The 16035-nt window shown below is 37.8% G+C and overlaps 1 protein-coding gene across 5 annotated transcripts in view; it reads left to right on the plus strand.

Moving 5' to 3' along the window:
* LOC106154966 (arf-GAP with SH3 domain, ANK repeat and PH domain-containing protein 2) overlaps nucleotides 1–16035 on the plus strand; it is a 29168-nt gene that overhangs the window by 7431 nt on the left and 5702 nt on the right. For 4 of the 5 annotated variants that reach the window (XM_087018983.1, XM_087018984.1, XM_087018986.1 and 1 more), the window contains exons 6-20: nucleotides 792–867; nucleotides 1134–1187; nucleotides 1356–1441; nucleotides 1771–1933; nucleotides 9184–9360; nucleotides 9708–9807; nucleotides 10207–10255; nucleotides 10674–10831; nucleotides 11368–11501; nucleotides 11778–11866; nucleotides 12303–12483; nucleotides 13017–13108; nucleotides 13457–13643; nucleotides 14068–14193; nucleotides 15185–15353. In XM_087018983.1, coding sequence (XP_086875109.1) covers nucleotides 792–867; nucleotides 1134–1187; nucleotides 1356–1441; nucleotides 1771–1933; nucleotides 9184–9360; nucleotides 9708–9807; nucleotides 10207–10255; nucleotides 10674–10831; nucleotides 11368–11501; nucleotides 11778–11866; nucleotides 12303–12483; nucleotides 13017–13108; nucleotides 13457–13643; nucleotides 14068–14193; nucleotides 15185–15353 — 1841 coding nt within the window. The remainder of the gene's footprint in view (nucleotides 1–791; nucleotides 868–1133; nucleotides 1188–1355; nucleotides 1442–1770; nucleotides 1934–9183; nucleotides 9361–9707; nucleotides 9808–10206; nucleotides 10256–10673; nucleotides 10832–11367; nucleotides 11502–11777; nucleotides 11867–12302; nucleotides 12484–13016; nucleotides 13109–13456; nucleotides 13644–14067; nucleotides 14194–15184; nucleotides 15354–16035) is intronic. The other variant, XM_087018985.1, reaches the window with a different exon arrangement.

The following is a 16035-nucleotide window of genomic DNA, read 5'->3' on the forward strand; positions in this document are numbered from 1 at the left end:
TTGAGGGTTCTATACAAGAAACGGTCACCACTCATTGGGTTTTATTTCAAATTCCTTGGCTAAAATTGTCCGCTAGACTTTTAAACTTGAGTGCAGTTTCAACCTGTACTGAAAAAATGGAGGTTATTTCTAAGGGACCATTCCCAGACCCTATCGTACTAACTGTGGATCGATCTATCTCCGAGGGGATTTTTGTTAAATTGCAATCAACTTAAGTGGCTTAGATGTCTGTCACACCTACTGAAGCTGTTAGAAGATAATTAATTATGGTTTAGCAGCTTCAGAAGGCGTGCCATACATCTAAGTCGCTTAAGCTGAAAGCAATTTAGCGAGAAACCTCTCGGAGATCGATCGATCCTGTTAGAGCCATCTAGGTATGGGTACCCAGTCTAAGAAACTGTCACCACAATTTGGGTTTGATTTCAAATTCCGAGGCTAACAGGTTTTCCTGTAGACTTAAACTTGGGGGCAGTTTAAACCTGTGCTGAGGAAACGGAGGTGATTTCTAAGTGAATAGTGACAGTGTAAGAGGCTGGTGGCTGGAGAAACGTCACAAAATGAGATTGCTGAAAATACGGTTCACAGAGTTGTAATTAGAATCTCATCTAAAACAGAAGATATCTTGAATATGTGACTTTAAATTTCACTTCCTGGAATAAAATGTTCATGTCTATCAAAGACTATTACTTTTAACTCTATACCTTTCGAAAAAATTTTAAATATATATATATTTTTTACAAAACCATACACATAAGGTTTGCACTGATATGTATTGCATTCCTCAATTTCAGTACAAAAATAGAGCAAGAAAGAAAGAAAATTGCCAAGGAAGCAGGCTTCCATAAGGCAGAAATCTCAGGACCAGAGGTAAGGTCAAGGTCACTGAGGTAAGGTCAAGGTCAGATACAACCAATGTCAAGGTCACTTGTTTTGATATTGTATCATCATACAAAGAAAATTTTTAGAAAATGAATAAAGTTTATATTTCACTTATGTGTAAAGAAGGTCAGTAGAAAAAACATTTAATGGAAAACATAATAGATTAAAAGCAAAAAAATTATGGGGACATGACATGCAGGAATAGAAAAAATTATTTTATCTTTTTTGTTTATTAATAAGGTATAATTTTTCAGATTGCGGAGGAAATGGAGAAAGAAAGACGGATGTTTCAATTACAAATGTGTGATGTAAGTTTTGACTGTTTCCCCATACCATTTCTTATCAAAGCAGATAAGACAAAAAAATAAAGAAAGGACTAGTGTATAATATTTTTGTCATTTTCACGATTTAATGATTTTATAGATGTGGATCATTTTCAACTTTCCAGATTCTAGATTGTTTCCTTTATCTTCCAGTATCTGGTCAGAGTGAATGAAATCAAAACTAAGAAGGGAGTGGATCTCCTGCAACATATGGTGGAATTCTATCACGCTCAAACAAAGTAATAGAGAAAACTCTCATAAGAAGATCTAGAATAGTGTTCACATTTTCATGCTTGGCACATGTTAACACCGAGGTTGCTTTTGGATCAGTAAAATGTCACAGATTTTTGACTTGAATTCTGCAAATAAGTGGTATTTTGCACAGATGACAATGAGTTAAAGATTACCTCAAAAGAAATTTAAATTTTTGACAAAAACTGTTAACTGTTTTTACCTAAATGGCATGACTGGTTGACCTTTACATTTGAGACAAAATGCTCATTTGCTCCACACAAGATAAAAATTGCAATATTTTAACTCCTCTGATGTGAAACATTTTTTCCTGCAGTTTTTACCACGATGGTCTAAAGACGATAGAACACTTCAACAGTTATATCCTGGAGCTGGTGACGACACTTGGCGCCATCAAACAGCGCCAGGACCAGGAGAAACGCCAGCTCATAGAACTCCGGGAAGAACTAAAGGGATCCATGACTACGCTGTACAAAGAGGTATAACAGTGATTATCTCGTTATTGTAACAGTTGTAAATATTGACCTTTTAAATGCAAAAAGGTGTCATACATCGCAATAAGACAAACAGGAAAGGGAAACTTTTTTCTTTCAAAGGTTGTGAGATTGGAGAGGAAGTTTATTATATTTGAAAAAGTAAGCCAAGAAGCAGTATCTGCATTGGTCTTGGCTTTCTTTATCTTATTCAGTCAGCATTTTCTTATAATATCCTTACTGTGTCTGATTTGGTAATTTGGTGATCAGACAGTCAGTTTAATTAGATTACAATTTGCAGGCATTTCATTGATTTCACATAGCCAAAGTGTTGTGTTGCAGTCAACACATTGCTGTTGCTAATTCACTGTCACACCTAACACACTGTCATATCTAACACACTGTCATAGCTAACACACTGTCACATTAATTACACTGTCACACCTAACACACTGTCACATTTATTACACTGTCACACCTAACACACTGTCACATTTATTACACTGTCACACCTAACACACTGTCACATTTATTACACTGTCACACCTAACACACTGTCACATTTATTACACTGTCACACCTAACACACTGTCACATTTATTACACTGTCACACCTAACACAATGTCACATTTATTACACTGTCACACCTAACACACTGTCATAGCTAACACAATGTCACACCTATTACACTGTCACACCTAACACACTGTCACATTTATTACACTGTCACACCTAACACACTGTCATAGCTAACACATTGTCACACCTATTACACTGTCACACCTAACACACTGTCACATTTATTACACTGTCACACCTAACACACTGTCACATTTATTACACTGTCACACCTAACACACTGTCACATTAATTACACTGTCACACCTAACACACTGTCATAGCTAACACACTGTCACACCTAACACACTGTCACATTTATTACACTGTCACACCTAACACAATGTCACATTTATTACACTGTCACACCTAACACACTGTCATAGCTAACACAATGTCACACCTAACACACTGTCACATTTATTACACTGTCACACCTAACACAATGTCACATTTATTACACTGTCACACCTAACACACTGTCATAGCTACCACAATGTCACACCTAACACACTGTCATAGTTAACACACTGTCACATTTATATCATTGTCATAACTAACACAATGTGACATTAAATTCTGTCTCAACCAAAACCACTACCAAACCCAGCACCATGTTATACATCAGATAGTAATCCAAGGTTAAAAGTCACAGTAAGCATATCTGCCCCTCTCCACTCCATTCTGCTTGGATGCTAAACACTCTGTTCTTCCGTGTTTCTGTTGCCAGCTGACCAAATTAAACAGCCATCGGTTTTCTGTGCTCCTCGCAGTGAGTATTCCCTGCATGTGCATGCGTGTCTGCATGGTCGTAAAGCCAGTGGTTTATGTTTCACTCCTAGTACGTTCAGTCATGGGAGACTGTTTACCACAGAACGGACTTAGACCCCATTCCCACAGACACCATTGGTCTGCATGGATCAACCCAACTTTGGGTACTCTCGCTAAGTGCAATCATTTTAACTGAAAGACACGCCTCTTTTTCTTTCTAATGTACTTGTATAATCACCAGATTTTCTGTATTTTACTTAATGCCAGATGGATGTGTGTCATTCAGTTCAGCTGATTGCACTTAGCAAGAGTCCCCGCAGAGTTGGGTGGATCCATGCAGACGGATGGTGTCTGTGGATGTAAGTCTAAAAGTAGAATTACGTACAGACTGGAAATTTAGCCTACTTTGATCCTAGATAAATTTGATAGTCCACTTAATGTAAGTATGTAAATATATTGATAAAAATTTATTTAATGTTTCAAGCCATTTCATATTCTCATTCAATGCCGAACTAACCACATTCTGTTCATCTAGATACTGATTTAGTTAAAGGTCAGAGTATCCTTTTATGAATTCCAAATTTTTAGTCTTTTATTGAAATTCAACTTTCTGTTGAACTTTTTTTAATGGAACATAATCTCAGCACTACTTTAAACCTCATTGTGAACAAACTTGCTTCATGATCAGCAATAGCTAAGGACAACACATCAACTGTGTATGTGCCTAAAACATTTTATGTATGTGATCCAAACATTGTGTTTCATACACTAGTTTTCTGTGCCCAGACTGAGCTTTGTGCATCCAAGTTAGTATGCTCTGTTGTAAAGTTTTCATTTAAGAGCTAAGATTGTAGATGGCTGCGCATGTGCATTGCATTCTCTGTCATGTGCATGCATGTGTGTCTTGACATCCTTCGGCTTATACATGTCCGCGTTCATACCAGGTTTATCTTAGGCCTTGTCTTGAAACATGCCAGATGATGTTCTGCTCAAAGTGAGATGTCATTATGCCATATCATTGCCTGTCACATGTTTTTATGTACAGACACAGATGTGTCTGTACATATAGCCATCATCTGCGTCTGTCGTCACCGTCGCCGTCGTTGCCGTCGTCGCCGTGCACTTTTACCGATAACACGATAAGTGGAAAACTGTTTTTTCTTTTTGTTTGAAACTTACAGAACTGATGAATATTCATAATATGCACGTCAAGTTCGAAAATCAGCATGATCGGGTCACTTTTAGGGAATTTGTGCTGTTTTTTCACTTTTTTCAGCATATATGCAGCACCGATAACACGATAAGTGGAAAACCATTTTACCTTTTGGCTTGAAACTTACAGAACTGATGAATATTCGTAATACGCAGGTCAAGTTCGAAAATCAGCATGATCGGGTCACTTTTAGGGAATTTGTGCTGTTTTTTATGTACAGACACAGATGTGTCTGTACATAAAAAACAGCACAAATTCCCTAAAAGTGACCCGATCATGCTGACACAGATGTGTCTGTACATATAGCCATCATCTGCGTCTGTCGTCGCCGTCGTTGCCGTCGTCGCCGTGCACTTTTACCGATAACACGATAAGTGGAAAACTGTTTTTTATTTCAGCTTGAAACTTACAGAATTGATGAATATTTATAATATGCAGGTCAAGTTCGAAAATCAGCATGATTGGGTCACTTGTAGGGAAGTTATGCTGTTTTTTCACTTTTTTCAGCATATATGCAGCACCGATAACACGATAAGTGGAAAACCATTTTACCTTTTGGTTTGAAACTTACAATACTGATGAATATTCATAATACGCAGGTCAAGTTCGAAAATCAGCATGATCGGGCCATTTTTTGGGAAGTTATGCTGTTTTTTCACTTTTTTCATCATATATGCAGCACCGATAACACGATAAGTGGAAAACCATTTCACCTTTTGGCTTGAAACTTACAGAACTGATGAATATTCATAATACGCAGGTCAAGTTTGAAAATCAGCATGATCGGGTCACTTGTAGGGAAGTTATGCTGTTTTTTTCACTTTTTTCAGCATATATGCAGCACCGATAACACGATAAGTGGAAAACCCTTTTACCTTTTAGCTTGAAACTTACAGAACTGATGAATATTCATAATACGCAGGTCAAGTTCGAAAATCAGCATGATTGGGCCATTTTTAGGGAATTTATGCTGTTTTTTTCACTTTTTTCAATATAAATGCAACACTGATAACACAATATAAGAAAAACGGATTGGCCAATTGTCATTATACTCACAAAAGTTGTCAATCTTACTAAAACGCAGGTTGAGTTCAAAAATCAGCATAAGCGGGCCATTATTTTAGAAGTTATACTGTTTTTTCACATTTCCTCAGATTCAATTATTAGGCATGTTAACAGTCTCATTATTGAACTAATAAGATGCGTAAAAGTGTTTGTTATGTACAGACACAGATGTGTCTGTACATATAGCCATCATCTGCGTCTGTCGTCGCCGTCGTCGCCGTCGTGCACTTTTACCGATAACACGATAAGTGGAAAACCATTTTGCCTTTTGATTTGAAACTTGCAGAACTGATGAATATTCATAATACGCAGGTCAAGTTCGAAAATCAGCATGATCGGGTCACTCTTAGGGAATTTATGCTGTTTTTTCACTTTTTTCAACATATATGCAGCACCGATAACACGATAAGTGGAAAACCATTTTACCTTTTGACTTGAAACTTACAGAACTGATGAATATTCATAATACGCAGGTCAAGTTCGAAAATCAGCATGATCGGGTCACTTTTAGGGAATTTATGCAGTTTTTTCACTTTTTTCAGCATATATGCAGCACCGATAACACGATAAGTGGAAAACCATTTTACCTTTTGACTTGAAACTTACAGAACTGATGAATATTCATAATACGCAGGTCAAGTTCGAAAATCAGCATGATCGGGTCACTTTTAGGGAATTTATGCTGTTTTTTCACTTTTTTCAGCATATATGCAGCACCGATAACACGATAAGTGGATAACCATTTTACCTTTGGACTTGAAACTTACAGAACTGATGAATATTCATAATACGCAGGTCAAGTTCGAAAATCAGCATGATTGGGCTATTTTGAGGGAATTTATGCTGTTTTTTCACTATTTTCAATATAAATGCAACACTGATAACACAATATAAGAAAAACGGATTGGCCAATTGTAATTATACTCACAGGAGTGGTCAATCCTACTAAAAAGCAGGTTGAGTTCGAAAATCAGCATAATCGGGCCATTATTTTAGAAGTTATACTGTTTTTTTCACATTTCCTCAGATTCAATTCTTAAGCATGTTAACAGTCTCATTATTTAACTAATAAGATGCCTAAAAGTGTTTGTTTGATATTTCCTGCATCTTTACAACATTGTTAGTTGATTATGTAAAAAACATGGTAAACTTGTTATCATGTATTGTGTAATAAAGTGTCAAAAATGGAAATAAACTCATATCATTGCAGTTTGTCAGATTCAATCATCCACTATGTTCAGAATCTCAGAATGGAGGAAATTGGACATTTAACACTGTTCTATTGATACTTTTCCCATTTCATCAATTTTTTTAGTTGGTCATATAAAAATGGCAGTAAAATGTTTATTTTGTTTTATGTTAAAAAAGTGTTAAAAATGGAAATAAACCCATTTCAGAACAGTACTGTCTTGTTCAGCATATATGCAACACCGTAAACCCGATAAGTGAAAAACTGTATTACATTTTGGCTTGAAACTTACAGTACTGATGAATATTCATAATACGCCGGTTAAGTTCGAAAATCAGCATGATCGGGTAATTTTTAGGGAAGTTATGCTTTTTTTTTCACTTTTTTCAGCATATATGCAACACCGTAAACACGATAAGTGAAAAACTGTGTTACATTTTGGTTTGAAACTTACAGAACTGATGAATATTCATAATTTGCCGGTCAAGTTCGAAAATCAGCATGATCGGGTAATTTTTAGGGAAGTTATGCTTTTTTTCACTTTTTTCAGCATATATGCAACACCGTAAACACAATATAAGAAAAACAGATTGGCCAATTGTCATTGTACTCACAGGAGTGGTCAATCTTGCTAAAATGCAGGTTGAGTTCAAAAATCAGTATAATCGGGCCATTATTTTAGGAGTTATGCTGTTTTTTCACAATTCCACAGATTCAATTCTTAGGCATGTTAACAGTCTCATAATTGAACTAATAAGAAATGTAAAAGTGTTTGTTTGATATTTCCTGCATCTTTACAACATTTTTAGCTGATTATGTAAAAATGATGGTAAACTTGTTATCGTGTATTGTGTAATAAAGTGTCAAAAATGGAAATAATCTCATATCATTGCAGTTTGTCAGATGCATTCATCCACTATGTTCAGAATCTCAGAATGGAAGAAGTTGGACATTTAACACTGTTCTATTGATACTTTTCCCATCTCATCAATTTTCTTCATTGGTCATATAAAAATGGCAGTAAACTGTTTATTTTGTTTTATGTTAAAATAGTGTTAAAAATGGAAATAAACCCATTTCAGAACAGTGCTGTCTTGTTTACATTTTGGCATTTTCAATATGTGACTTTAAAGTTCCATGGGCCTGAAGACTTTTGCTAGTCACATTTTCTGAATAACCATGATACTAATATTTTATAATTAAAAATTGATGGTCATTATGCTGCAAAACATTATGTAATGTTGCATCAAAATTTGAAGAAACCCCTATTTTGGGCACTGCTCCCATGATGACCATTTAAGGAAAATCATGTCAATTACTGTTCTCAAACTTACAGGAAAGAAACATGGGTCTAAAATACAGCTTCAGTAGACAATGCAGTCTGTTTGGTAAATTTTTCTGGCAATTAAACAGTTTTTTGTGAAAATTTAATTTTTTACTTATTGGCATTTCCAAGGTGTGACTTAGAACCTCCACGGGCTTGAAGGCCCATGCTAGTCACATTTTCTTAAAATCCATGACAGGTAGTGCATCTTTATTTTCTGGTTTTTGTCTGTACATTTGACAGCTTTGCTGCCTTGTTTGTCGTTTTCTGTTGTGTGACCCTCGGTCGTTACTGCTGAATGCAGTCTTGTGGAGCCAGCATGGTTCTGTGTTTCTCTTTGTAAATAAACAAAATGCGCATGAGCGTAAATAAGCTCTGGAGATTGTTGTCGCCATAAAATGTTGTTTAACTACGCCAAACATTTCTTTTTCACTTGATACAAAATAAATAAAAATTGTTAGTACACTGTATCTCATGTACCCAGCTCTGTAGTATTTATATTGTAAGGTTTATTTGGGTTCAAATCTGAGTGACTGTGGAAGTGTTCTATTCCCACGTACTTGAATGAAGTCATCATCAAAAGATGTGTTGGCATTCATAAGGTGTGTGAAAGTTATCTTCCAGAGTTTCTCAGCGGAAAGTGAAATAGCTACATGTGAAAGATTGTTATTTTGACTGGCAATTTGTTATAAATATCTGATTGAAATTGAAAGACACCTTTTGATTTGGAACTAAAGATGGCAGTTGAGTTCCCCTGCGAAAATTTGTCTCATTTAATGCTCACTTACAGTTCTCAATCTGTCGTAGAATACAGTTTTTTCTATTTTAATGAAAGATGTTCTTAACCTGCTCTAGGACATTCTGAAGGACTTCCCAAAAACAGTTCTCGAGCTGTTACATTCATTACAGAACAACATAAGAATTGTAAAAAAAAAGTACTCCAAATGTTCTAAATTAGATTGAGAACCGTAAGTGAACATAAAATGAGACCAATTTTCTCAGGGGTTGTTCGTTGGCACAAGCATTACTTGCTGATATTTATTAAGATGTGAATTATTTCTTGTTTCACCTCCAGCCTGTCCTGGGCAGCACCCATCCTACCCACGCCCTACCCCAGATCCTGGGGAACAAGACCCTGGGGACAGAGAAGAAGGGCCACTTACTAAAGAAGAGCGAGGGGAGAATGAGGAAAGTTTGGCAGAGGCGGAGGGTGGCCATACAGAGTGGGATCATGTCCGTCAGCCACTCAGATGTGAGTATTTTGGTCAGGTGACATTTCTTCAGCCAATCAGGTATTAGCATTGTGTAATGTGGTGTTGTATAAAGGGATTAATGTGTGGTCATAAGCAGGTATTTGGGATGCTTGCTGGCCAAGAAGATTTCAGGAATAATGTACAACCTTGCAGGAAATTGCGATTAGAATTTGGCCGTAATTTGTAGCACAGTCAAGAACAGCTCATTAATTAATCCCAGAGAGGATTTTCTATGTCCGAAGGCCAAATATGAATAAAGTGCCTAGAAATGGGATTTATTTAAACTTCATGCAGTCACAACTTAACTTATCTATATGTTTGATATGTTTTTCTCTCTTCTCCCCAGGAAAGTAAAGACCCTGTGCGGCTGAACTTGCTCACGTGTCAGGCTAAATTGGTGCTCGATGATCCGACCAAGAAGTGCTTTGATCTCATCTCCAGTTCAAGTGAGTATGGAGACAATATTCTTGACTTGGTGTTCTTTATTTGAATAGCCTAGGGCATACAGTGGTTTTGAGACGGGTACTTTCTTTACATACAAGAAAAAAATTACTTAACTTTCAAGAAAAAAGATGTAGTTACTGACTCTGTCTATGATAAAAATTTATTATAATTCTTGAAAAAAGTCCATGTTTTACTGTTAATGAATTCTATACAGTAATAGATTGTTTTGTTTTAAGAAGTGTAAGGACAATTGCAAAACCTCATTTAAGGGTTAGAAAAAAGAAATAAAGAATATTTACACTTCCTGCATGTATGCCGTAGTTTACTGTAGAGTAGATTTAAGCAAAATGCAAAACACCTTGGTATTTGTGTACAGAAATATGCACTTGTTTTTATTGCAGATAACAGAACTTACCATTTCCAGGCAGAAGACACGGCAGACATGGAGGAGTAAGTGCTTTTTTCCTCCTGTCGAAATCTTCCCAAGAGAACAAATACACCAAGCAAACTGTTTCCTGCAGAGAACTAGATCAATTATTTCATAAGAGCAAAAAAACAAGAACTACACTTGATTTCACAGTTCCCGATCAGTCAGAGCAATCCCACAATATCAGTTTTGAATTTGGCCTAATCAGTTTTATATTTCCCCATTTTTTTAAATACAATATTAAAGAGTTTGGTTTAAAATTACATGATGAAAAAGCAACACTGACAGCTGAATAACTTTGAAGGATGAATTAAAAAAAAAAACAATAAAAATGAACCCTTGGGCGACAGGGCTTTCAGAAATACAGTAATCACCTGTCCGAAGTCAAACAAACTGGTGTTGTTGTGTATTTCAACATGTTCTTTCTTCATCTTCCTACAGGTGGATAGCCGTCCTGAACAATGCCAAGGAGGAAATTCTCATGAAGGCGTTCGGGGACTCCACCGGGTCCGGGCACCTGCGCGAACTGACTCGCTCCATTATAGACCAGATACGTCGTCTGCCGGGAAACGCATACTGCTGTGATTGCGGCGCTGAAGGTCAGTAGGTGTTATTACTACTGACACCTGTAAGAGTGCAAACAGAACAGCCAATTAACAGATCCGTGGATCAAATATGGCCGACCCACTTGAATGCTAGTCGCGTAATCCCCGCGGGGAATCTATTCAGTGTACAACCAGGAATTAAGTGGCAAGCTTTTTAGTGGGTCGCCATATTTAATCCACGGATCTGTGAGTCCGCTGTTCTGAATATATGGTCTAATATGATACACAGGTCACAGAGATGGATTATTTCTATGAACTGTATAGGTGAAGATAACAGTGTTAAGAATATTAAAAAAGTAAATAAACGTGTTTATGCCAGAGAGTCTCTCCAGTATTTTGGGCAGTTCAGAATGATTTAGTACCAGCTAGGTAGTACACGCTAATTCTGTGGGAACTCTTGCTTAAGGCAGTCAAATTACTGGACTTACACATCTTGGTTTTTCTAACATAAAAATGATTCCTTTAATATTATAGATATCAGTGCTAGTTATTTTCAGTATTGTTATTAATGATATTCTGATAATTTCCAGACCCAGAATGGCTGTCCACTAACCTGGGGATCCTGATATGTATTGACTGTTGTGGTATACACAGGGACCTTGGTGTCCACATCTCCAGGACGCAGTCTTTAGTCATAGATGAGATTGGGACATCACAGTTACTGGTGGGTTGAATTATCTGGTAGCAGTGTGTAAGATGTGAGTGTGTCAGTGGTTGAAGCAGGGGTCACGTCTGGCATTGGAGAAATGGTACGTTTGCTAGCTTTGAACACTTATACAGCAGCCAGGCTGTATCCTCCTCAGGGAGGCAAGAGCAACAACTTTTGGTATGCAACAAGGCCAAAATGACCAGGCTTCCTTTGATTTGTGAATTTATGCTTGTATGTGACCATGACATGACTTTGAAGAACTTTCTTCCTCACATTGTGACTCTATTTCAGCTTGCACGGGTGGTTAGCAATAGAAGTTTCAACGACATCATGGAGGCCACATTAGATACAAGTTATAAGCCTACTTCAACAAGCACAATGTAAGTGCATCTGTATGAAATTTAAAATTAAGTTTTTCTGGATTTATCCAAATATATAGGTGCTGTAGTGCTGGTCCATCCCCCCCCGACCGTATGCATAGTCTCAGTAGCCCTGCACACCTTGGTGTGTAATATCCCTGAAAGTTTTTTTTCAGAGGTTCTATTTTATCTCTCTGTACTTTAGAATCCTTTCTAAAAGAAAATGTTATGGAATTTCATAATGTAAATGTAGTATGGATTCTGTCTGCTAAAACATTATTAAAATAACTAAATGATCGTTTCAGTTATTTTTTTCTTAGATACTGAGGCTGTGATAGGTTTTTTCTCACAACAAATGCAGTTTCAAAACTATCTTTAAAAGCATTCATTTTAACAATTTAGCAAAAATATGAAAGGAGTATGGCTTAACAATATGTTAATCTTTTTGTATCAAAAGGGAGGAGAGGAAGGAATTTATCCGTGCCAAATACGAGCGCCACCGCTACGCCATCAAGACGTGTTTGACGATGGAGGACCTAAAGCTGGACTTGAAACAGGCAGTGCTCAGTGCTGACATCTATGGGCTGTTACAGGTGTACGCGGAGGGGCAGGATCTGATGGCGGTTTTACCAGATACTGTGAGTATTATTTTGTAGTTTCCTGTTCATGACTGTTTATGAATACAACACCTTGTTTGCTGGTGATTGAAATTTGAATTGATGTAGACACTGGTTGCTACACAAAATATGCAGAAAGGAGATAATTTTTTCAAAAGCCTGTCTTAAAAGAAATATGATTTTTAAGATTAACCAATGTTAGGTTTTTGTTTGTTTGCATTGTTTTAAACTGCTCAGGTTATTGGGACTTTCTATGTAGTGCATGATTAAATAATCTGAGTATATGTTTCATAACAGAATGTTATTGACAAGTTGTATTAAAATGTGATGGCATAGTGACACTGAGTACATCGAGGCTGGGGACCACTTTAACAGTAATGTGTGTGTATATGTCTATGTATGGCCTGTCATTGGTGAAAATATTGCAGTGACTGAGACGTATTACCTCCTTTATTCTATCATTTTAGGAAGATGAAGAGACTGCTCTCCATTTAGCAGTGAAACAGACAGATGGAATGTCACTATATATTACCTCTTTTATTATATTGTTTTAGGAAGATGAAGAGACTGCTCTCCATTTAGCAGTAAAACAGACAGATGGAATGTCACTACATATTGCAGACTTTGTCATCCAGAATACCAACAAGTAAAGTATAGCTGTATAGATGGGAATATAGAACCAGAAGCTGATCAAAATTGAGATTTTTAATGATCATAGTAAAGATAATGAATATTTAGAATTCTGTGTGACAACCTTGACTACTAGGGTAAAAGTGCATCAGAATTTCCCCAAAAATTCAAACACTTTCCAATCAATTTCTCTCTTTGTATGGGCTAAATTTTTGGTATAGATTTAAAGCTATTCTGATGGACTGAACATTGTTTCCCACTTAATTCTGATCCATGTATAGATTTATACAATTTACAGTTAAATTATTAATAAATGTTAAGTGATTGTAAGAATACACATTTACACTATTTTACATTTTTTCAGTCGTAATTTAGACATGGCCACCAGGGATGGGTATACAGCCCTCCATTACTGCGCCCAGGCAAACAGAACCGAGGAGATGAAGTTACTGTTGCGAGCATGCCCCGCCCTGGCATCTGTGGAAACCAAAGATGGCCGCACTGCGATGGACATTGCACGGGAGGAGAACAATGAGCACTGTATAGACTTGGTAAGATGTAGTGGAAGAACGCGGTAGAGGGGGGGGGGGGGGGGGGGGGCTTCTGCAGTCTGTTTCCATTGGAGATAAGCCAGACTAGCTCAATTTTAAGGCCTGTTACCAGTGTAGATGTGCTGGCCTATCTTAATTTTAAGTCCTGTTTCCAGTGAAGATGTGCCAGCCTAACTTAATTTTAAGGCCTGTTTCCAGTGAAGATGTGACAGCCTCAGTTAATTTTATGGCTTGTTTCCAATGGAGATATGCCAGCTTCACTTAATACATAAAGTCTCATTAGACAATCTGATTTCAGTTAATTAATGTTAAATAACAGTGACCATGGGGAGTGGGGGATGGGGGGGAGAGAGGAGGAAAGGTGGGTAAGGGTGACAACAGAGAATATCTATCCCAGTCCAGTATTGACATTGTCTGGTTACAGCTGAAGCATGCCCTGGAGGGGAAGACCAAGCTGTTTGAGAATGTGAACATTGACTGGGACCTGGTCAGCTCTGATGAGAACACACTGGACACTGTGGACTACAGTGATGATGAGCTGGAAGACAGAGTAAGTCAACATGAGTGTGTTAGGTGTGACAGTGAGTGTGTTAGGTGTGACAGTGAGTGTGTTAGGTGTGACAGTGAGAATGTAAGGTGTGACAGTGAGTGTGTTGGGTGTGACAGTGAGTGTGTTGGGTGTGATAGTGAGTGTGCTGGGTGTGACAGTGAGTGTGTTAGGTGTGACAGTGAGTGTGTTGGGTGTGACAGTGAGTGTGTTGGGTATGACAGTGAGTGTGTTGGGTATGACAGTGAGTGTGTTAGGTGTGACAGTGAGTGTGTTGGGTATGACAGTGAGTGTGTTGGGTATGACAGTGAGTGTGTTGGGTGTGACAGTGAGTGTGTTAGGTGTGACAGTGAGTGTGTTGGGTGTGACAGTGAGTGTGTTGGGTATGACAGTGAGTGTGTTAGGTGTGACAGTGAGTGTGTTAGATGTGACAGTGAGTTTGTTGGGTGTGATGGCAAACTTGCACCCCATTTCCATAGATTTTTAGATCGATCTATCCCTGTGGGGAGTTTCACTAGATTACTGTCAGCTTAAGCGTCTGTCCCGCCTACTAAAAGCTGTAAGGGGGTAATTAACTATGGTGCCCGCTCGGCTGACTGCAATTTAGCATGAACCCCCAGGGAGTTAGGTCGATCTAAATCTTAATCTCTAGATCGATCTAAATCTCTGGGAAAGCACCCTTGGACAACAGAGTAAGTCACAGGTACTAGCCGGATTGGAGATGTTAGTGTGTTAGGTGTGTCAGTGTGTTAGATGTGATAACGAGCTGGAGGACAGCATTTATGTCAATAGTTTGGGTTTCTTCAAATCAAGAAAATTCCTTTGTAGTTTATTACAGAAGTAATAGAAGTTTTGCTGTTGAAATCCGGAGACAGGTACAAAATTTCATCTTAAATAATACTATCTGCATTTGAACGTTCCAAAATTATTCATATTTTCTATATATATCCTGTAAAGCAACTTTATCACAATTAATTCCATTTTCTGTCACCAGGGCACACCTGACAAGAAGAACCGCTCCAGACCTCCAAGTCTGGTCATGACCAAAGACAGTATTATCCCCATTCCAGCGCGTGAGAGGCGCTCCAGTCTAGGTGATGGGCTCAAAGTGAACCTTAACAACCTTCCTCCCCCACCTCCCCCTCAGTCCAGCAAACCCAAAGGTATGTTGTGTTCTTTTCTTAGACCAGCCTGTCTTGTCACACCTACTGCGCCCCCTACAGTTCTGTTAGCCCAGAGATGTGTTGTTGTCTCATCCACCACAATCTAAGTGTCTCATCTAACACATTCTGTCCTGTAACTAGACCTGTGTGATGCCTACAGACCCGGTCACTGACCCAGTTAGGGTGTTCTAGGTTTCTCCAGCCAGGGAGATTAGTGGACAGAAGGAAGCCCTCTCTTCCCATAGTTTCATACACATGCCTAGAATTTTGTAACACATGTATCCTGTGGTTAGCAAACAAAGCAACCACACCAGTGTTGTGTCTGTGTAAACAGCATGTATATAAGGACAGCTTGGGGAACTCTCTCTGTAGTTTAATATGAAGTACCCGGTATCTTTCTTCAGGTACACTTCACAGGCATATCATATTCATAAGATGTCAACGCAAACATTACTGACTGCAGGAATGTTACTTTTGTACAAAATGGGTATCAAAACTTTGTTACAGTTCACTTTAATTGACTGTTTGTCAATTACAAATTAATCAGTGATATGCCTGTTTCTTACATGTTTCTCCCTCATCCTTCTCGGGAGACATTCCCTCCTGTAATTTACAAACGTACAAATGGGTGTATATATTTTACTATAACTATTGTATCATTTGTCATGTATCTCTTTCCAAC

The sequence above is a fragment of the Lingula anatina genome, chromosome 8 (assembly GCF_051362555.1).
Source record: "Lingula anatina isolate TDL-2025a chromosome 8, LinAna3.0, whole genome shotgun sequence".
In the NCBI taxonomy this organism is placed as follows: Eukaryota; Metazoa; Brachiopoda; class Lingulata; order Lingulida; family Lingulidae; genus Lingula; species Lingula anatina.